At 45.4% G+C, this 16,739-nt stretch overlaps 1 protein-coding gene across 1 annotated transcript in view; it reads left to right on the forward strand.

Annotated features, from left to right (window-relative positions):
• The window catches only part of PTPRE (protein tyrosine phosphatase receptor type E), a 285,049-nt gene that overhangs the window by 174,276 nt on the left and 94,034 nt on the right, over nt 1-16,739 (forward strand). Inside the window, exons 3-4 of the mRNA XM_075348447.1 lie at nt 8,534-8,639; nt 16,553-16,626. Of these exons, the coding sequence (XP_075204562.1) occupies nt 8,534-8,639; nt 16,553-16,626 (180 nt within the window). The remainder of the gene's footprint in view (nt 1-8,533; nt 8,640-16,552; nt 16,627-16,739) is intronic.

Below are 16,739 nucleotides of genomic sequence, written 5' to 3' on the forward strand. Positions count from 1 at the left end.
AGTAGTACGCATGTCTGTATGTATGTATATATATATGCAGCAGAGCAATATGCGTGTCTGTATGTATGTATGCATGTATGTATGCAGCAGAGCAGTATACGTGTCTGTATGTATGTATATATGTAGCAGAGTAGTATGCGTGTCTGTCTGTATATATATATGCAGCAGAGCAATATGCGTGTCTGTCTGTATGTATGCATGTATGTATGCAGCAGAGCAGTATGCGTGTCTGTATGTATGTATGTATATATGCAGCAGAGCAGTATGCGTGTCTGTATGTATGTATGTATATATGTAGCAGAGTAGTATGCGTGTCTGTCTGTATATATATATGCAGCAGAGCAGTATACGTGTCTGTATGTATGTATATATGCAGCAGAGCAGTATGCGTGTCTGTATGTATGTATGTATATATGCAGCAGAGCAGTATGCGTGTCTGTATGTATGTATGTATGTATGTATGCAGCAGAGCAGTATGCGTGTATGTATGTATATATGCAGCAGAGCAGTGTGCGTGTCTGTATGTATGTATGTATATATGCAGCAGAGCAGTATGCGTGTCTGTATGTATGTATGTATATATGCAGCAGAGCAGTATGCGTGTATGTATGTATATATGCAGCAGAGCAGTGTGCGTGTCTGTATGTATGTATGTATGTATGCAGCAGAGCAATATGCGTGTCTGTATGTATGTATGTATATATGCAGCAGAGCAGTATGCGTGTCTGTATGTATGTATGCAGCAGAGCAGTATGCGTGTATGTATGTATATATGCAGCAGAGCAGTGTGCGTGTCTGTATGTATGTATGTATATATGCAGCAGAGCAGTATGCGTGTCTGTATGTATGTATGTATATATGCAGCAGAGCAGTATGCGTGTATGTATGTATATATGCAGCAGAGCAGTGTGCGTGTCTGTATGTATGTATGTATGTATGCAGCAGAGCAATATGCGTGTCTGTCTGTATGTATGCATGTATGTATGCAGCAGAGCAGTATGCGTGTCTGTATGTATGCATGTATATATGCAGCAGAGCAGTATGCGTGTCTGTATGTATGCATGTATGTATGCAGCAGAGCAGTATATGTGTATGTATGTATATATGCAGCAGAGCAGTATGCATGTCTGTATGTATGTATATATGCAGCAGAGCAGTATGCGTGTCTGTATGTATGTATGTATATATGCAGCAGAGCAGTATGCGTGTCTGTATGTATGCATGTATGTATGCAGCAGAGCAGTATGCGTGTCTGTATGTATGCATGTATGTATGCAGCAGAGCAGTATGCGTGTCTGTATGTATGCATGTATGTATGCAGCAGAGCAGTATGCGTGTCTGTATGTATGCATGTATGTATGCAGCAGAGCAGTATGCGTGTCTGTATGTATGCATGCAGAGCAGTATGCGTGTCTGTCTGTCTGTATGTATGTATGTATGTATGCAGAAGAGCAGTATGCGTGTCTGTCTGTATGTATGTATGCATGTATGTATGCAGCAGAGCAGTATGCGTGTCTGTATGTATGTATGCAGCAGAGCAGTGTGTGTGTGTGTCTGTATGTATGCATGTATGTATGCAGCAGAGCAGTATGCGTGTCTGTCTGTATGTATGTATGCAGCAGAGCAGTGTGTGTGTGTGTCTGTATGTATGTATGCAGCAGAGCAGTATGTGTGTGTCTGTCTATATGTATGTATGTAGCAGAGCAGTGTGTGTGTGTCTGTCTATATGTATGTATGCATGCAGAGCAGTATGTGTGTGTCTGTATGTATGTATGTATGTATGCAGCATAGCAGTGTGTGTCTCTGTATGTATGCATGTATGATGTGTATCTATGTATGTCAGTGTATATGACTGTATAGATTTGTCTGTTTATATGTATTTTTGTGAGTTTGTCTTTAAATATGTATATGTACGTGTATGTATCTGTGTATGTGTGTGTGTCTGCGTGTGTATGGGACCCACTGAGACTCTTCCGCCCGGGGCCCACAAAAACCTGGAGCCGGCCCTGCCTGCGGTGATGAAGTCCCGCCATCCCGACCTCAGCGCTGTCACTGTCCTCCATGGTCGCCGCTTGTCACATCACCTTCTCTCGCTTCCGACCCGAGACTGACTAGCGGTGACGTCACGGGCCTCTCGCGATACTTGGCTGTGAAGGCGGCGGTCATTGACCTCAGTGACAGGTGCTGTCGGCAGTGCTGGAGATCAGCGCAGGTAATGTACCTCGCTGACAGCAGCACTTGTCATGCCCTGCAGTGACCTGGGCTGACCCATTGATGTTAGCTCAGGTCACTGCACTGCTCTCCCAGCCAATGGGGAACATCCTGCTCTTCATTGACTGGGACAGTGTGGATCGTCATGGCAACCCCTTGGATTACACCAGACCTGGATTTGTTTTTCATTCTAATAAATTGGTTAAAGAGGGAATGTTTTGGGGAGTGTTTTTTCAAATAAAAATGTGTTTGTCGTCTATTTTTTTTATTACTGACTGGGTTGGTGATGTCGGGTATCTGATAGACGCCTGACCTCACCAACCCCAGGGCTTGATGCCAGGTGACATTACACATCTAGTATTAACCCCATATATTACCCCGTTTGCCACCGCACCAGGGCGCGGGATGAGCTGGGGCGAAGCACCAGGATTGGCGCATCTAATGGATGCGCCACTTCTGGGGCGGCTGCGGCCTGCTATTTTTAGGCTGGGGAGAGTCCAATAACCATGGACCTCCCTAGTCTGAGAATATCAGGCCCCAGCTGTCTGCTTTACCTTGGCTGGTGATCCAATTTTGGGGGACCCCTACGTGTTTTTTTTTTTTAATTATTTATTTAATTTAAAATAACAGCGTGGGGTGCCCTCAGTTTTGGATTACCAGCCAAGGTGAGGCTGCCAGCTGTGGTCTGCAGGCTGCAGCCGTCTGCTTTACCCTAGCTGGCTACAAAAATAGGGGGAACCCTACGTCATTTTTTTTTTTCATTTTTTTGGCTAAATACAAAGCTAAGCACCCCTTAGTGCCACATGAAAGGCACCAAAGGGTGCTCCACTTTTTCTCCACTTTTTCTCCATTTTTTTCTCCACTTTTTCTACATTTTTTTCTCCACTTTTTCTTCACTTTTTCTCCACTTTTTATCCATTTTTTCTCCACTTTTTCTCCACTTTTTCTCCACTTTTTATCCATTTTTTTCTCCATTTTTTCTCCACTTTTTCTCCATTTTTACTCCACTTTTTCTCCACTTTTTCTCCACTTTTTCTCCATTTTTTTCTCTACTTTTTCTCTACTTTTTCTCCACTTTTTCTCCATTTTTTCTCCACTTTTTCTCCACTTTTTCTCCACTTTTTCTCCATTTTTTTCTCCACTTTTTCTCCATTTTTTCTCCACTTTTTCTCCACTTTTTCTCCACTTTTTCTCCATTTTTTTCTCCACTTTTTCTCCACTTTTTCTCCACTTTTTCTCCACTTTTTCTCCACTTTTTCTCCACTTTTTCTCCACTTTTTCTCCACTTTTTCTCCACTTTTTCTCCACTTATTCTCCACTTTTTCTCCATTTTTTTCTCCACTTTTTCTCCATTTTTTTCTCCACTTTTTCTCCACTTTTTCTCCGTTCTTTTTCTATGGTCGGTCTACCCATTAGCTCTGCCATGCATACTGTAGCTCTACACCTACTGCACATGTTACTGTATGATTGACATCTCTTTCGTACCAGAGCTGTCTAAGTCTACTCTGACCCCATATTTGTCATTACTATATTGTCCTTGTACTGTATTATGACATTTGTATCATGTGTTTCATTTCTTGCTGTGTTGCAATTTTTTTGCTGCATCCCAATTGTACCTCTACATTGTTCGAGTTTATGTTATTGTTCTCTCACTCTTATGTGATACTGATTATTGTCATTTTTCATGATTACATGCAGATAAGTCCAATCTGACGAAGGCTCAGGCTGAAACGTCATTTGTAACTTGTTTTGGACAAAAACATATATGCTTATGAAAAAAATTTTTTTCTTAATACGGACCAATAAAGAGTGATTTTGCATTACTATCCGTTGTGACTTACTGACTTAGTCTGGGAGATTTAGAGTGCCGAGGTTACTCACTAATTTTATCTATTATTACCTCTGAGCACCTATATACCAGTGAGCAGAGCTTCCTCTACAGTAGTTCTCCTGATTAGGCATGCCCTTACCTCATGAGCAGGGCATTGCAGCTTTGGTAGCAACCATTACGACATGGACTCTGCTGCTGTGGACCCGGGGAGAGTGAGTGCAGATTCATTGCACCCACACTCCTCACATGAAGGGTCCGCACTCCTAGAAAATGGGGGATACGTTCCCTGAGTGTCTCCCCCCCATATTCTAGACGGTCCAGAGTCGTCGTGGGACCCCTTTATTTTTTTTCTTACAATAAATTGGTGAAAGAGGAAATGTTTTGGGGACTGTTTTTTCAAATAAATTTCTTTTGTCGATTTTTTTTTTTTTGTTAGTACTGACAGTTTATGATGTTGGGTATCTAATAGACGCCATGACATCACAAACTGCTGGGCTTGATCTCAGGTGACTTTACAGCTAGTATCAACCCGATTTATTACCCCGTTTGCTACTGCACCAGGGCACGGGATGAGCTGGGGTGAAGCGCCAGGATTGGCGCATCTAGTGGATGCGCCACGTCTGGGGTGCCTGCGGCCTGCTATTTTTAGGCTGTGAAGGCCCAATAACTATGGACCTTCCCACCCTGAGAATACCAGACCACAGCTGTCCGCTTTACCTTGGCTGGTGATCCAATTTGGGGGGGACCCTACTTTTATTGTGTAATTATTAATATTTATAAAATAATTATAAAAAAGAGCCTGAGGGGACCTCCACATTGGATCCCCAACCACGGTAAAGCTGCCAGCTGTGGTTTTCAGGCTACAGCCGTCTGCTTTACCCTAGCTGGCTATCAAAAATGGGGGGACCCAACGTCATTTTTTTTTTTAACCATTTTTTAAATAGAAAAAATTAATGGGCTTCCCTGTATTTTGATTGCCAACCAAGGTAACGGCAGGCAGATGGGGGTGGCAACCCATAGCTGTCTGCTTTATCTGCGCTGAGAATCAAAAATACCGCTGAGCGCTACGTCATTTTTTTAAAGATTTATTTTTACAGCACTGTGATGTCTAGCAATCAAAATACAGGGAAGCCCATTTTATTTTTAGTTATTTAAATAAATAATTAAAAAAAATATATATGGGCTCCCGCTGCATTTTTTGTATTGCTAGCTAAGGGTAATCCAAGCAGCTACTGGCTGCTAACCCCCACTGCTTGGTGTTACCTTCACTGGCAATGGAAAATCCAGGGAAGCATTTTTTATTTTTTTTGCCAAAAAACTACAAAAAAAAGGACGTGAGCTTCGCCATATTTTTGTATGCTAGCCAGGTACAGCAGGCAGCCACGGGCTGCCTCCAACCCCCAGTTGCCTATTTGTACCCGGCTGGGAACCAAAAATATAGGGAAGCCCGTTTTTTTTTAATTATTTCACTTATTTCATGAAATAATTAAAAAACAAATGACGTAGGCTTCGCCCCATTTTTGTGTCCAGCCGGGTACAACTAGGCAGCTGGGGATTGGAATCCGCAGCACAGGTTAGCCCGAGGTTTCTGGGCGCCTCTACTGCGGATTTCAGTCCGCAGCCGCCCCAGAAAATGGCGCTCTCATAGAAGCGCCATCATCTGGCGCTGTATCCAACTCTTCCAACAGCCCTGGAGCCGGGTGGCTTGTTGGGTAATCATGAGTTAATACTGGCTTTGTTTTACTAGCCAGTATTAAGCCAGAGATTCTTAATGTCAGGCACGTTTGACCCGGCCATTAAGAATCTCCAATAAAGGGTTAAAAAAAACACCACACAGAGAAAAAATACTTTAATAGAAATAAATACACAGACACATTAGAGACTCCATCTTTATTACCCCCTGTCAGCCCTCCACGATCCTGCTCTTCTGTCTTCTTTCTTTCTAGTGTAGTAGTAGTGACGATTGTAGTGAGGATGAGATTCACCAGCTCATCACTTGGGGCTGGGGAACCTCCATCCTCACTACAATGCTCACTACAATCCTCACTAGTGTAGTAGTAGTGACGATTGTAGTGAGGATGAGATTCACCAGCTCATCACTTGGGGCTGGGGAACCTCCATCCTCACTACAATGCTCACTACAATCGTGCAGCCTTCACTCCGTGAGTGATCAGTGCTGGCTGTCAGCGGTAACAGCGGTAACGCTGACAGACGCGTTACCATAGCAACGGTGCTCTCGGAGCCGCGGTTAGCAGTGACATCACCGCTAACTGCGTTGCTATGGCAACGGTGATCTCCGTTAATGACCGGCTGTGTCAGCCGGTCCCTAACGGAACGGGGAGTCGACCGTGTGCTAGAGCATGTCGCCGGTACACGGCGATACACATATGTGCACCGTGTACCGGAGAGATGCACTCGCAGGTCCTACATGACGTGTCATAGTCATGTGACCAGTCTGTAGCCAATGAGATAATAGCCACGTGACTGGTCACATGGCTATTTTGACGTCACGATAGGTCCTGCTTCTCTGCTGGCAGTGCCGGTCACCGGGAGGATTCAGCGATCATCGGATGGAATAGCGGCAGGAGACAGAGTGCAGAAGGGATCGCGAGGACCGGTAAGTGTTATGGCAATGTTTATTAACTGTTTGTGTACATTTATCATGCATTTTTATGTGTTTGTGATTGCCTCCCATTCTAGCCTATACGTTCGAGTTCGGTTCGTCGAACGTTCGACGAACCGAACTCGAACGGGACCCCTGTTCGGCGAGCCGACCTCGAGCCGAACCGGGACCGGTTCGCTCATCTCTAATAGCAACACAATGAGGCACCGTACAGCAGTAACAGTAACATATCCTGAAAGGATGCCGTTAGTATGATGAACCCACAAGTAGGGCTTATTTTTTAAGTAGAGCTTATATTTTAAGCGTCATCGAAAAAAGACTGAAAAATCCTGCTATTATTTATTTTCAGAGTTGGTCTTATTTTCAGGGAAACAAGGTATCAGCCTGCATCTGTCTGCTTTATCTTTGCTGGTTATCAAAAATGGGGGGGACCCCACTTCATTTTTTTCTTGTAATTATTTATTTGGTTAATAAATGTCATCCATCTATATATCTGTCTGTCGGTCTATCCTAGTATCTATCTATCTTAATATCTATCTATTTATCTATCTATGTATTTATCTATCATATTTGCACATCTTTAACACAAAAGTCATTAATTTCTTGAATGCATTTAATTCTAGCACGAGTCACCTGGATGATACACGGATGCCATTTGTGTTCCTTATGTATGTTTCGCGTACTTCTTTTTGCCCTTGTCAAAAAAAATGGACATGTATCCGTGTAGATCACAAGGACACGTGAGGTTCACACGGACACAAAGTCCATGCGAAAAAACGGAGCTGTGAAGATCAACAGAGATTCTAATGAGTATGCAAGTGAACGTGTCTCCAGTACGTGTAAAAATGGACACATATGTACTGGAAAGACGGACGTGTGAATGGGACCTAAGAGTGGGTGATGCTGCTAAACTTGGGTGGTGCAGCCAATAGTTGGGGCAATCCCATAAACGGACTGGAAGTGGAAGTTAAATGGACCAATTCTTCCTTCCTCAATGTTGGCTTATGCTGCACAAATATTGTATGTTCCCCATTATTCCGGTGATCACCGTTGGTGCTAGGGGCAAGACTCCATACATTTGTGTTCTCTTCTTAAAGGGTTATTCTAAGGCTATGTGCGCACGCTGCGTTTTTTTGACGCTGCGCCTTTGTGCGTTTTTGGCCGCCAAAAACGCACAAAAACGCACCTGCGTCGAAAAAAACGCATCAAAAAATGCATGCGTTTTTACCGCGATTTGGTGCGTTTTTGGCTGCGTTTTGCTGCGTTTTTGATCTCTGCGTTTTGCTGCGTTTTTCCAATGCATTGCATGGGCGGAAAACACAGAAAAACGCAGGAAAGAATTGACATGCCCATTCTTTTTTTCAAGCTCAAAAACGCAGCTTAAAAAAACAGTTGTGTGCGGACAGCAAAAATGAAAACTCATAGACTTTGCTGGGGAAGTAAAGTCATGCAGTTTTGAGGCCAAAAATGCACCCGAAAAACGTGCAAAAACGCCGCGAAAAACGCACTGTGCGCACATAGCCTAAAACAAATCAAGTTATTCCCCTAACCAAAGAATAGGTAATAATATACTGATCACTGGGGTCTGACCGCTAAATTGGCGCTCTGGATCCTCCAAGAACTTGGGTCTGCAGCCCCATCCTGTATGGAGCAGAGATGCACATACTCCGCCTCCACTGCATTCACTGTCTATGGGACTGCTGAGTACAGAGCTGGGGTATTTCCAGGAGTCCCGTAGTCAATGAATGGAGCCGAGGCCAAGGATGCTCACCTCTGCTCCATTGAGGTCATGGATCCTACCTCGTACATTTATTCACCTGATATCAGTATTATATTCAGATATTTATGATGTTACATTTTCTTTACAGATACCACAGACACCCCTGTTACGGACACCTCTTCGCTTCTGACTTCGGTGCTGGTGCCGCTGTTCGTTTGCTTCGTGCTCATTCTTCTGGCTGGATACCTTTTAAGGTAACAACATTTCCATGAGATATAAATTGCTTTAATGTTATGATGTGAATGTGTTTATGTAGAAAATCAAATAAAAACTTCCATGGTCACACTGGCCACCGGTAGATCCTCCAGTGTAACTGGGCACTGATGTAATAATCAGATGAAGCCACATCACTGCCCATGAGGGCAGCCCAATCTGAAGCTGATTTATAACACACTACTCTACTGATATTTCCTTTCCCTATAAGCAGGTGAAGAATCCATTATAAAGGTGCCATCATATTCTCACCTATTCTTGCTTGCAGAGGTGCACTAAGCACATTACTGACTTATGCATACGCAGATACAGAGCTCTAAATTCCCTGCGTAGACATAGTGTAACAATATAATTCTGGCTCCCCGAGCCACCACTAGAGGGAGCTTATTGTTTATTTGTGTGTACAGAGAACTCAGTCACTCCAGTGTGCAGTGAGCTCCCTCTAGTGGCAGCTACAGACATACTTGTTGCTCCAGCATTGCCTGTACGCTGCTTCCCACCAATCATTGCTGACATGGTGTCACAGGAGTGCCAAGGATGACGGACAGGCATGTGGTTTCTGGCAGCAGAAGGTCGCAGCGTTTAGCTGCGTAAAATGCTCCCAAACTTTCTGTTGTTCCTGCTGTTAGTATTCATTGTATTAGGCAGCTTTCCTGCTGGATTTTCATCTATTTTCCTTCAGGAACCACGGGAGCTAAACCTCCGTCCGGCTGCTGATTATCAGTATTCTCTTGGTGCTTAAATACTACCATCTTCCCTGGACTGGTGCTGGTGGTATTATTCAGTTAAATCAAGCTCTGGTTGCAAGCAGGTGGCTTGCTCTCATCTGTAGTATGGTTGCCGAGGCTTTTCTGAACTTCTGTCTGAGTCATTTGTGGATAAGTAGTTCATGCATTTTCCCCCTCCTTGTGTCTTCCTTTAGCTTTTAGTGGGGTTGACGAAGAGCTCATCCCATCCGTTCCCTATTTAGGGCCCAGCACTAGGGATTCCTAGGGTCAGGTATCCGGCTCGGCACATAGGTACGGAACCTATCTAGGGTGGGGAGGGACCCCAGGGATAAGTAGTAGGTTTGGTCAGGGGTTACCATCTCCCTGTTCCCTGCCCTTCTTACCTTTCACTGTTCACTTGGTACTTCCCTGTACCTAGCGTGACATATGGCTAAAGTGGCGATGTCACATCTATAACATTTGATCACTGCAGCAAATCACTGGGCTCAGCAGTCTAATACTGAGGAGATGGCACAAGACCGCTGAGACTAATGATTGACTGCAGTGGTCACGTGATACAGATGCGATTCTTCCGCAGTAGCCATGTAAGCACACACCATTGGGAAACAGCGGAGAGGCAATACTGGAGCAACAAGGACTTCAGTAGGTAACCAATGTTGATTTTGTTATCTTCAAGCTTTTTAGACATTTTTCTGTAAAAGTGGACAACCTCTGTGATACTTGTCTTCCCCATCAAATAATTTTTACACAGTTTTTCTCAAAATTTTATATTATTAAATTTATATTATTTATTGTTCCGCTCCTCTGGGATTTCTATTGGAAATGACTAAATAAATTGACAGCCTGGTGTTAGCATTTGCGGGTACGTCTGGAAAAGCGGAAAAAATATAATTTCAGAGTTTAAAAAAAGCTTAACAAAATTTGATAATTAAAGAGAATTTAAATATTTACAAAACTAGACTTTTCAGAAGAAGCGGCGGATTCCCGTTAAGTTTTACATCTCAATAATACAGCAAGGGATTTGGAGCTCGGTATCAGAAAAGTGGAGCAACATCTGCTATAAAGATACATTAAGAAATTAATCGGCACAGACTTTTCACGATGATAAAAAGTGAATATTTACTTTAAAGTTCCGGGCATCAGCCGCTCAGCGGGATTCCCCAAGTATAGGGGATTGCAACGTGCGCTGACGTGAGCGCTTTCCTGTGAGATGACATCGATGATGCGGGTTCTGTGCATGATAAAAGCAGGGAAATGAAAATAGATCTCGCACATTTCCTGCTTCGCTGGTAAGCGGACTCTCAGAGTAATTGGGCCCGGGTATCCCAGTAAGAAACCATTCATTTCAGAATACAATAATAAGATGCAACGGTTTTGTTTGCAGCTGTAATGACTGGTTCTTACCTTGGGATGGTTTCCTTATGAACTTTCGCTTCTCCTTCTTAGCATTTAGTTGTCAGAAATAGTAAAGGAAACCTCTGAAGAAAGATGTGTTTAGGCTGCTTTCACACTACGTTGTTTTAACATGCGTCATGAACGTTTTTTTGCTGTAAAAGCGGACCCTGCTTTTACAGCAAAAAAACGCATGTATTATTTTGCAGGATCCTGTCACTTTAAGTTTATGGGCGGGCATTGGAGTCATGTGATTGGCTGGAACTGAACGTGATAGACTGGGAGCCGGAATCTGACAGCTGCGGAGGCTCGTAACCAAGGTAAACATCGGGTAACTTGCTTGGATACCCGATATTTACATTGGTTACGAGCATCCGCAGCTGCTAGGAGCCGGGCTGCCTGCTCCCTGCACACGTAACCAACGTAAACATCGGGTAACTAAGAGAAGCGATTTGCTTGGTTACCCGAAATTTACCTTGGTTACGAGTGTCCGCAGCTCTCAGGCGGGGAAGAGAGAGGAGAGGGAGAGAGACAGAGAGGGAGGGGGAGAGAGGGAGGGGGAGAAAGACAGAGAGGGAGGGGGAGAGAGACAGAGAGGGAGGGGGAGAGAGACAGAGAGGGAGGGGGAGAGAGAGACTGATCACACCAGGCTGGTTTCTGTGGATGCTCAGTAGAGCAAGCAGGATCCTGCCTATCAGCACGCCAGTGTTCACATGCGTTTGCGTGCAGTATAGTCAGGATCCAGCGATTTGCAGTATTTGGATGCAGCTCAAAAACGCTACAAGTAGCGTTTTTGAAAAATGTTAAAAAACTGCAAGTCGCTGGATCCTCACTATAACGCACGCAAACGCATGTGAACGCATGTTTACGCAAGTCCTTTGCAAATGCATTGAAATGAAAACGCATTTGCACTGGATCCGTTTTTGCGTTAAAAAAACGTTCAGGACGCATATTAAAGGACGTAGTGTGAAAGCAGCCTAAGGGGTACTTTACACGCTGCGACATCGCTAGCATCGGCTATCGATGCCGAGCACGATAGCACCCGCCCCTGTCGCACATGCGATATGTGGTGACTGCTGCCTTACCGAACATTATCGCTACGGCAGTGTCACACGCACAAACCTGGTCGGCGATGTCGCTGTGACTGCTGAACTATCCCTCCTTCAAGGGGGAGGTGCGTTCGGCGTCACCGCGACGTCACTAATCGGCCGGCCAATAGAAGCGGAGGGGCGGAGATGAGCGGGACGTAACATCTCACCCACCTCCTTCCTTCCGCATTGCCGGCGGCCGCAGGTAAGCTGTAGTTCGTCGTTCCCGAGGTGTCACACATAGCGATGTGAGCTGCCCCGGGAACAACAAACAACCTGCGCCCTCAACAATCAACGATTTTTTGAAAAGTAACGACGTGTCAACGATGGACGATTAGGTGAGTATTTTCCATTGTTAACGGTCGCTCTTTGGTGTCATTCCGCATTGCCGTCGGGACGCAGGTAAGGAGATGTTTGTCGCTCCTGCGGGTTTACACACAGCGATGTGTGGAGCTGCAGGAGCGACAAACAACATCGTACCTGCGGTCGACCCGACATTATGGAAATGAATGACGCTACACAGATCACCAATTTTCGATGCTTTTGCGATCGTTTATCATCGCACCTAGGATTTACACGTTGCGATGTCGCTACCGGCGCCGGATGTGCGTCACTAACGACGTGACCCCCGACGATATTTCGGAAGCGATGTCGCAATGTGTAAAACCCCCCTAAGGCTATGTGCGCACTAGAAAGTACCTTTTTCTTAGGCCTCTTTCACACGCCCGTGAAAATCACGCACGTGTTTCACGGACGTGTCAACGATGCGTATTGCCCTCGGTGTGCTGTGTGTATGGCACACATGTGTTCTCCGTGTGTTATCCGTGGTAACACACGGAGAACGGGAACTTTAAACTCACCTGTCCCTGGCGTCGCTGTCCGTGGTGCTGATCTTCGGTCTCCGGTCCTGCCTTCCCGCTTCGGGCCGCAGTGAAGTGAATATTAAATGAGCATAATGAGTGGCGGTCGGAAGCAAGTGACAGCAGCGGCAGAGACGGCAGGGCTGGAGAAGGTGAGTAAAGTTTTTTTTTTAATAGACACATGTCTTTTCTCCGCTGCGTGTCACACGGAACACATCCGTGTGGTCTGTGTGTGTTACGTGTGACACGTTTGCGTTACGTGTGACACCCGTGATGCCCGAGAAAAATAGACATGTCGGCGTGTGGAGCACACGGGCACACGTAAGTACGGAACGGACACAAGTTCCGTGCAAAAATACTTACGTGTGCGCGAAACCATAGGAAAACATATGTCGATGTGTGCCCGTGTCTCCGGTACGTGAGAAAACTGCCAAACACGTACCGGAGGCACGAACGTGTGAAAGAGGCCTTAAGGAAAATCCGGACCCTCTTAAAGAATCCCACACCCACGGTAAAAAAAACGCACCAAAACCGCAGTGAAATCCGCATGCGGTTGTGCCACGGTTTGCCGCTGATTTACTGCGGATTTTCCGCAGGTTGGTCCCTGCGGATTTTTACCATTATCTATGGCAAAAACCGCAGGTACCTGCAGAAAAGAAGTGACATGCACATTAATTCCGCAGCGGTAAATCCGCGGGTTTAAAAAAACGCAGTGTGCGCACAGCACTTTTTAAAACCCATAGGATTTGCTGGGGAATGACTACAGCAATGTTAGACTCATTTTCTGGAGCAAATCCGTGGCAAAATCCGCGGTAAATCTGCAGCGTGCGCACAGGATCTGACGGTGGATAAAGGCGATCTCATGCCCACAACGATATCATGAGCATTTATCGACTAAACTTGTAATCTGTGAGCCGTAAGAAGGGGTAACATGGATCCCATTGTCTGTGGATCCTTTAGAAATATGAGTTTTGCATTTGTTAGTGAGGTGGATTTTTATGTCCTGCTCTGTGTCTGTGTACAGACTTCATGGACGTCATGCAAATTAGACAAAAGATGGAGGAATCTGGCAGTGACTTAAAGGGAACCTGTCAAGTGCAATATGCGTATTCTGATCCCTGCCTATCTGTCCCTGTATCTAGTAGCATAGATAAAGAGATCTTTAGAAAAAAGTTATTTCTAAAGATCCTTTATGATATGCTAATGAGCGCAGGGACTAGTTGCAGGGGCGTTAGTCCGCCCTCTTAGCATGTAAGCATACCCATGCCCATTGCCCTGCGTGATCGGCAGTGACGCACATACCTGTGCCCATAGTCACCACCGGGTGTAGGGTCAGTGCGCATGATCAGAAGTCTCGGCACTTCCGGTCATGCGCACTATCAAGCCAGGTGTACGCGTCCCGGCTTAGCGAGGTCTAGCACGCTGACCGGAAGTGCCAGGACTTCTAATCATGCGCACTGACCCAAAACCTGGCATCTGAGAGGTGGTGACAAGAGACACAGATACGGGCGTCACCACCAGTGACCCTGGGCATTGAATATAATGTTCGCATGCCCCTGTGAACATGCTAAGAGAGAGGACTAGTTGGGGGAAGTGACACCCTTGCGACTAGTCCCTGCGCTCATTAGCATATCATAAAGGATCTTTAGAAATACTTTTTATGAAGATCTCTTTATCTATGCTACTAGATACAGGGACGGTTAGGGAGGAATTAAAAACATGCACCCTGAACTGCTCGTGGTTCTGGGTGCATATTGAACCTGTCAGTTCCCTTTAAGACCTACTCAGAAGGGTCCGGTTTGACCCCCTTAATGAGGGTCGGTCGACAGGATAAAATGTCTGTCAACCTTCGTTTACTGGTCTTCTTTTTCTCCTAACGGGGTGTGCCGCCCCCACGTCTTTTTAAAGCCGAACTGCTCGGATCCGGACCCGCTGTGTGGCTCGAGGGAGCCTCCGGACCCGGAGGTCACGCGGACACGCAAAATGAAAAGGGGGACGTAGTTGTACGGGCTTGGCCGTATTCAGTTCGTGACGCCACCCACGGTGTGTGGTGAAAGGTGGCACCACCGCTGCTGTTGTGGGACACCCCGGGGGAGATGTAATGGCAGCTGGATGTTAACCCCTCCGTGGGTAGGGATGGTGTTATGCGGGGCCTTCTTGTGTGACCACCTGATTTTGCCAGGGCGTTACAAATGAAAACTGATGGAAGCAGAGCGATGGCTAATGCAATTGTCCTGTACCCTCACAATATCATGTTCTCGGCAGCACATTCTCTTTTTACACAGGGTGAATGTGCTGCCGATAATGATATTTTTTATGCCGGTCACCGGAATTTCATCTCTCCTTCTCGGGATCAGTGGGTTGAGCAATGACTTTCAATGCTGGAATTAACTCTAAAGGCCGCTTTACACGCAACGACATCGCTAACGAGATGTCGTTGGGGTCACGGAATTCGTGACGCACCTCCGGCCTCGTTAGAGACGTCGTTGCGTGTGACACGTACGAGCGACCGCTAACGATGCAAAATACTCACCAAATCGTTGATCGTTGACACGTCGTTTATTTCCCAAATATCGTTGCTCATTTTGGACGCAGGTTGTTCGCCGTTCCTGAGGCAGCACACATCGCTATGTGTGACACTCCAGGAACGACGAACAACACCGTACCTGCGTCCACCGGCAATGAGGTGGGCGTGACTTTCATGCTGCTGCTCACTGCCCCTCCACTTCTATTGGTGGCCTGCCGTGTGACGCCGCACAAACCATTCCCTTAAAAAAGAGGTTGTTTGCCGGCCACAGCGACGTCGTTAGGAAGGTAAGTACGTGTGACGGGTACTAGCGATATTGTTCACCACGGGCAGCGATTTGCCGGTGACACACAAACGACGGGGGCGGGTACTTTCACCAGCGACATCGCTAACAATGTTGCAGCGTGTAAAGCGCCCTTTAGAGTCATTTTAGATGTACTGGTGACATAAATTCAGTTACAGCCGTATTATAGACCATTACTTTCAGCCATAATAATGCAGTCGCAGAGGTGAAGGAAGCTGAGATATCGGATGCTGTCTATTTGCGTCTGCAGTTTTATCAGTCTCTGTATATGAGATACAATTGTTACTAAATTATTATTACTATTATTAATAGATTAAAATGGATCCTTCGTACAAAACAATTGTGACTTTATAAAGAGAGACTGTGTACTATTCTATATGGTGAGTTGTGTTACAGTGTGGCACAGGGCGTGCGATCAGTGACATTTTTCCTGTGAATTTTGGTGGAAATTGCAATATTAATTGCAAAATATGTAAAAGACCGGACTTCAGGAGTCAATGAGTTTTTTAGTTGGTTGTGTAATAAGTTTCTGTGGCTTTGATGAGGTCACACAGCGGTGAAGATATATGGAGTGGAGCTGGGACCCCAAAACTCTTAAGAGTGCCATGGACCCCCGATGCTACATATAAGAACATCGGCACTGGGGGCATTGAGCCTGATTATCACACAGCGATGGCACATATGTAATATACTGATCCTGTGTATCAAACGCAAAGGGCAACAAATGGGCAAAGTTGCCCACTATTTAGTGGTGTATCCAAGAGTAGAGTAGACATGAGGTCCAAGAGCTTCCATCTACGTGTCCGTGGTCACAAGCACTGAGCTGGGACAAGATGAGCCTTATACTTTAACTTATATGTAACATCAAAGTGTTAAAACTGTGTGGCTGTAACAGGAACTTAACTATAACAAGAACGCGGCTTCCTGTATTGAAGCTATTGGGAGAAGTAGTCGGCGGCTGCTGCGATCATGCTAAGAGGCCTCTTTTTTTCAAGGTCCAGAAAGAGTCGGAAAGCAGACGTGAACTCCGGAGATAAGAAGATTCCGAATGGAATCCTGGAAGAACAAGGTGAGGACTCGAATGTTCCCTAAGATTTCTGTTTCATCTTTATGGAGAACCTGTCACAGTGGATTTAGTTAAGGTTTAGGATAGGATTATTGGGGCTCACAATCTATAGTATG

Source organism: Anomaloglossus baeobatrachus, chromosome 5 (genome assembly GCF_048569485.1).
Source record: "Anomaloglossus baeobatrachus isolate aAnoBae1 chromosome 5, aAnoBae1.hap1, whole genome shotgun sequence".
Taxonomy (NCBI): domain Eukaryota; kingdom Metazoa; phylum Chordata; class Amphibia; order Anura; family Aromobatidae; genus Anomaloglossus; species Anomaloglossus baeobatrachus.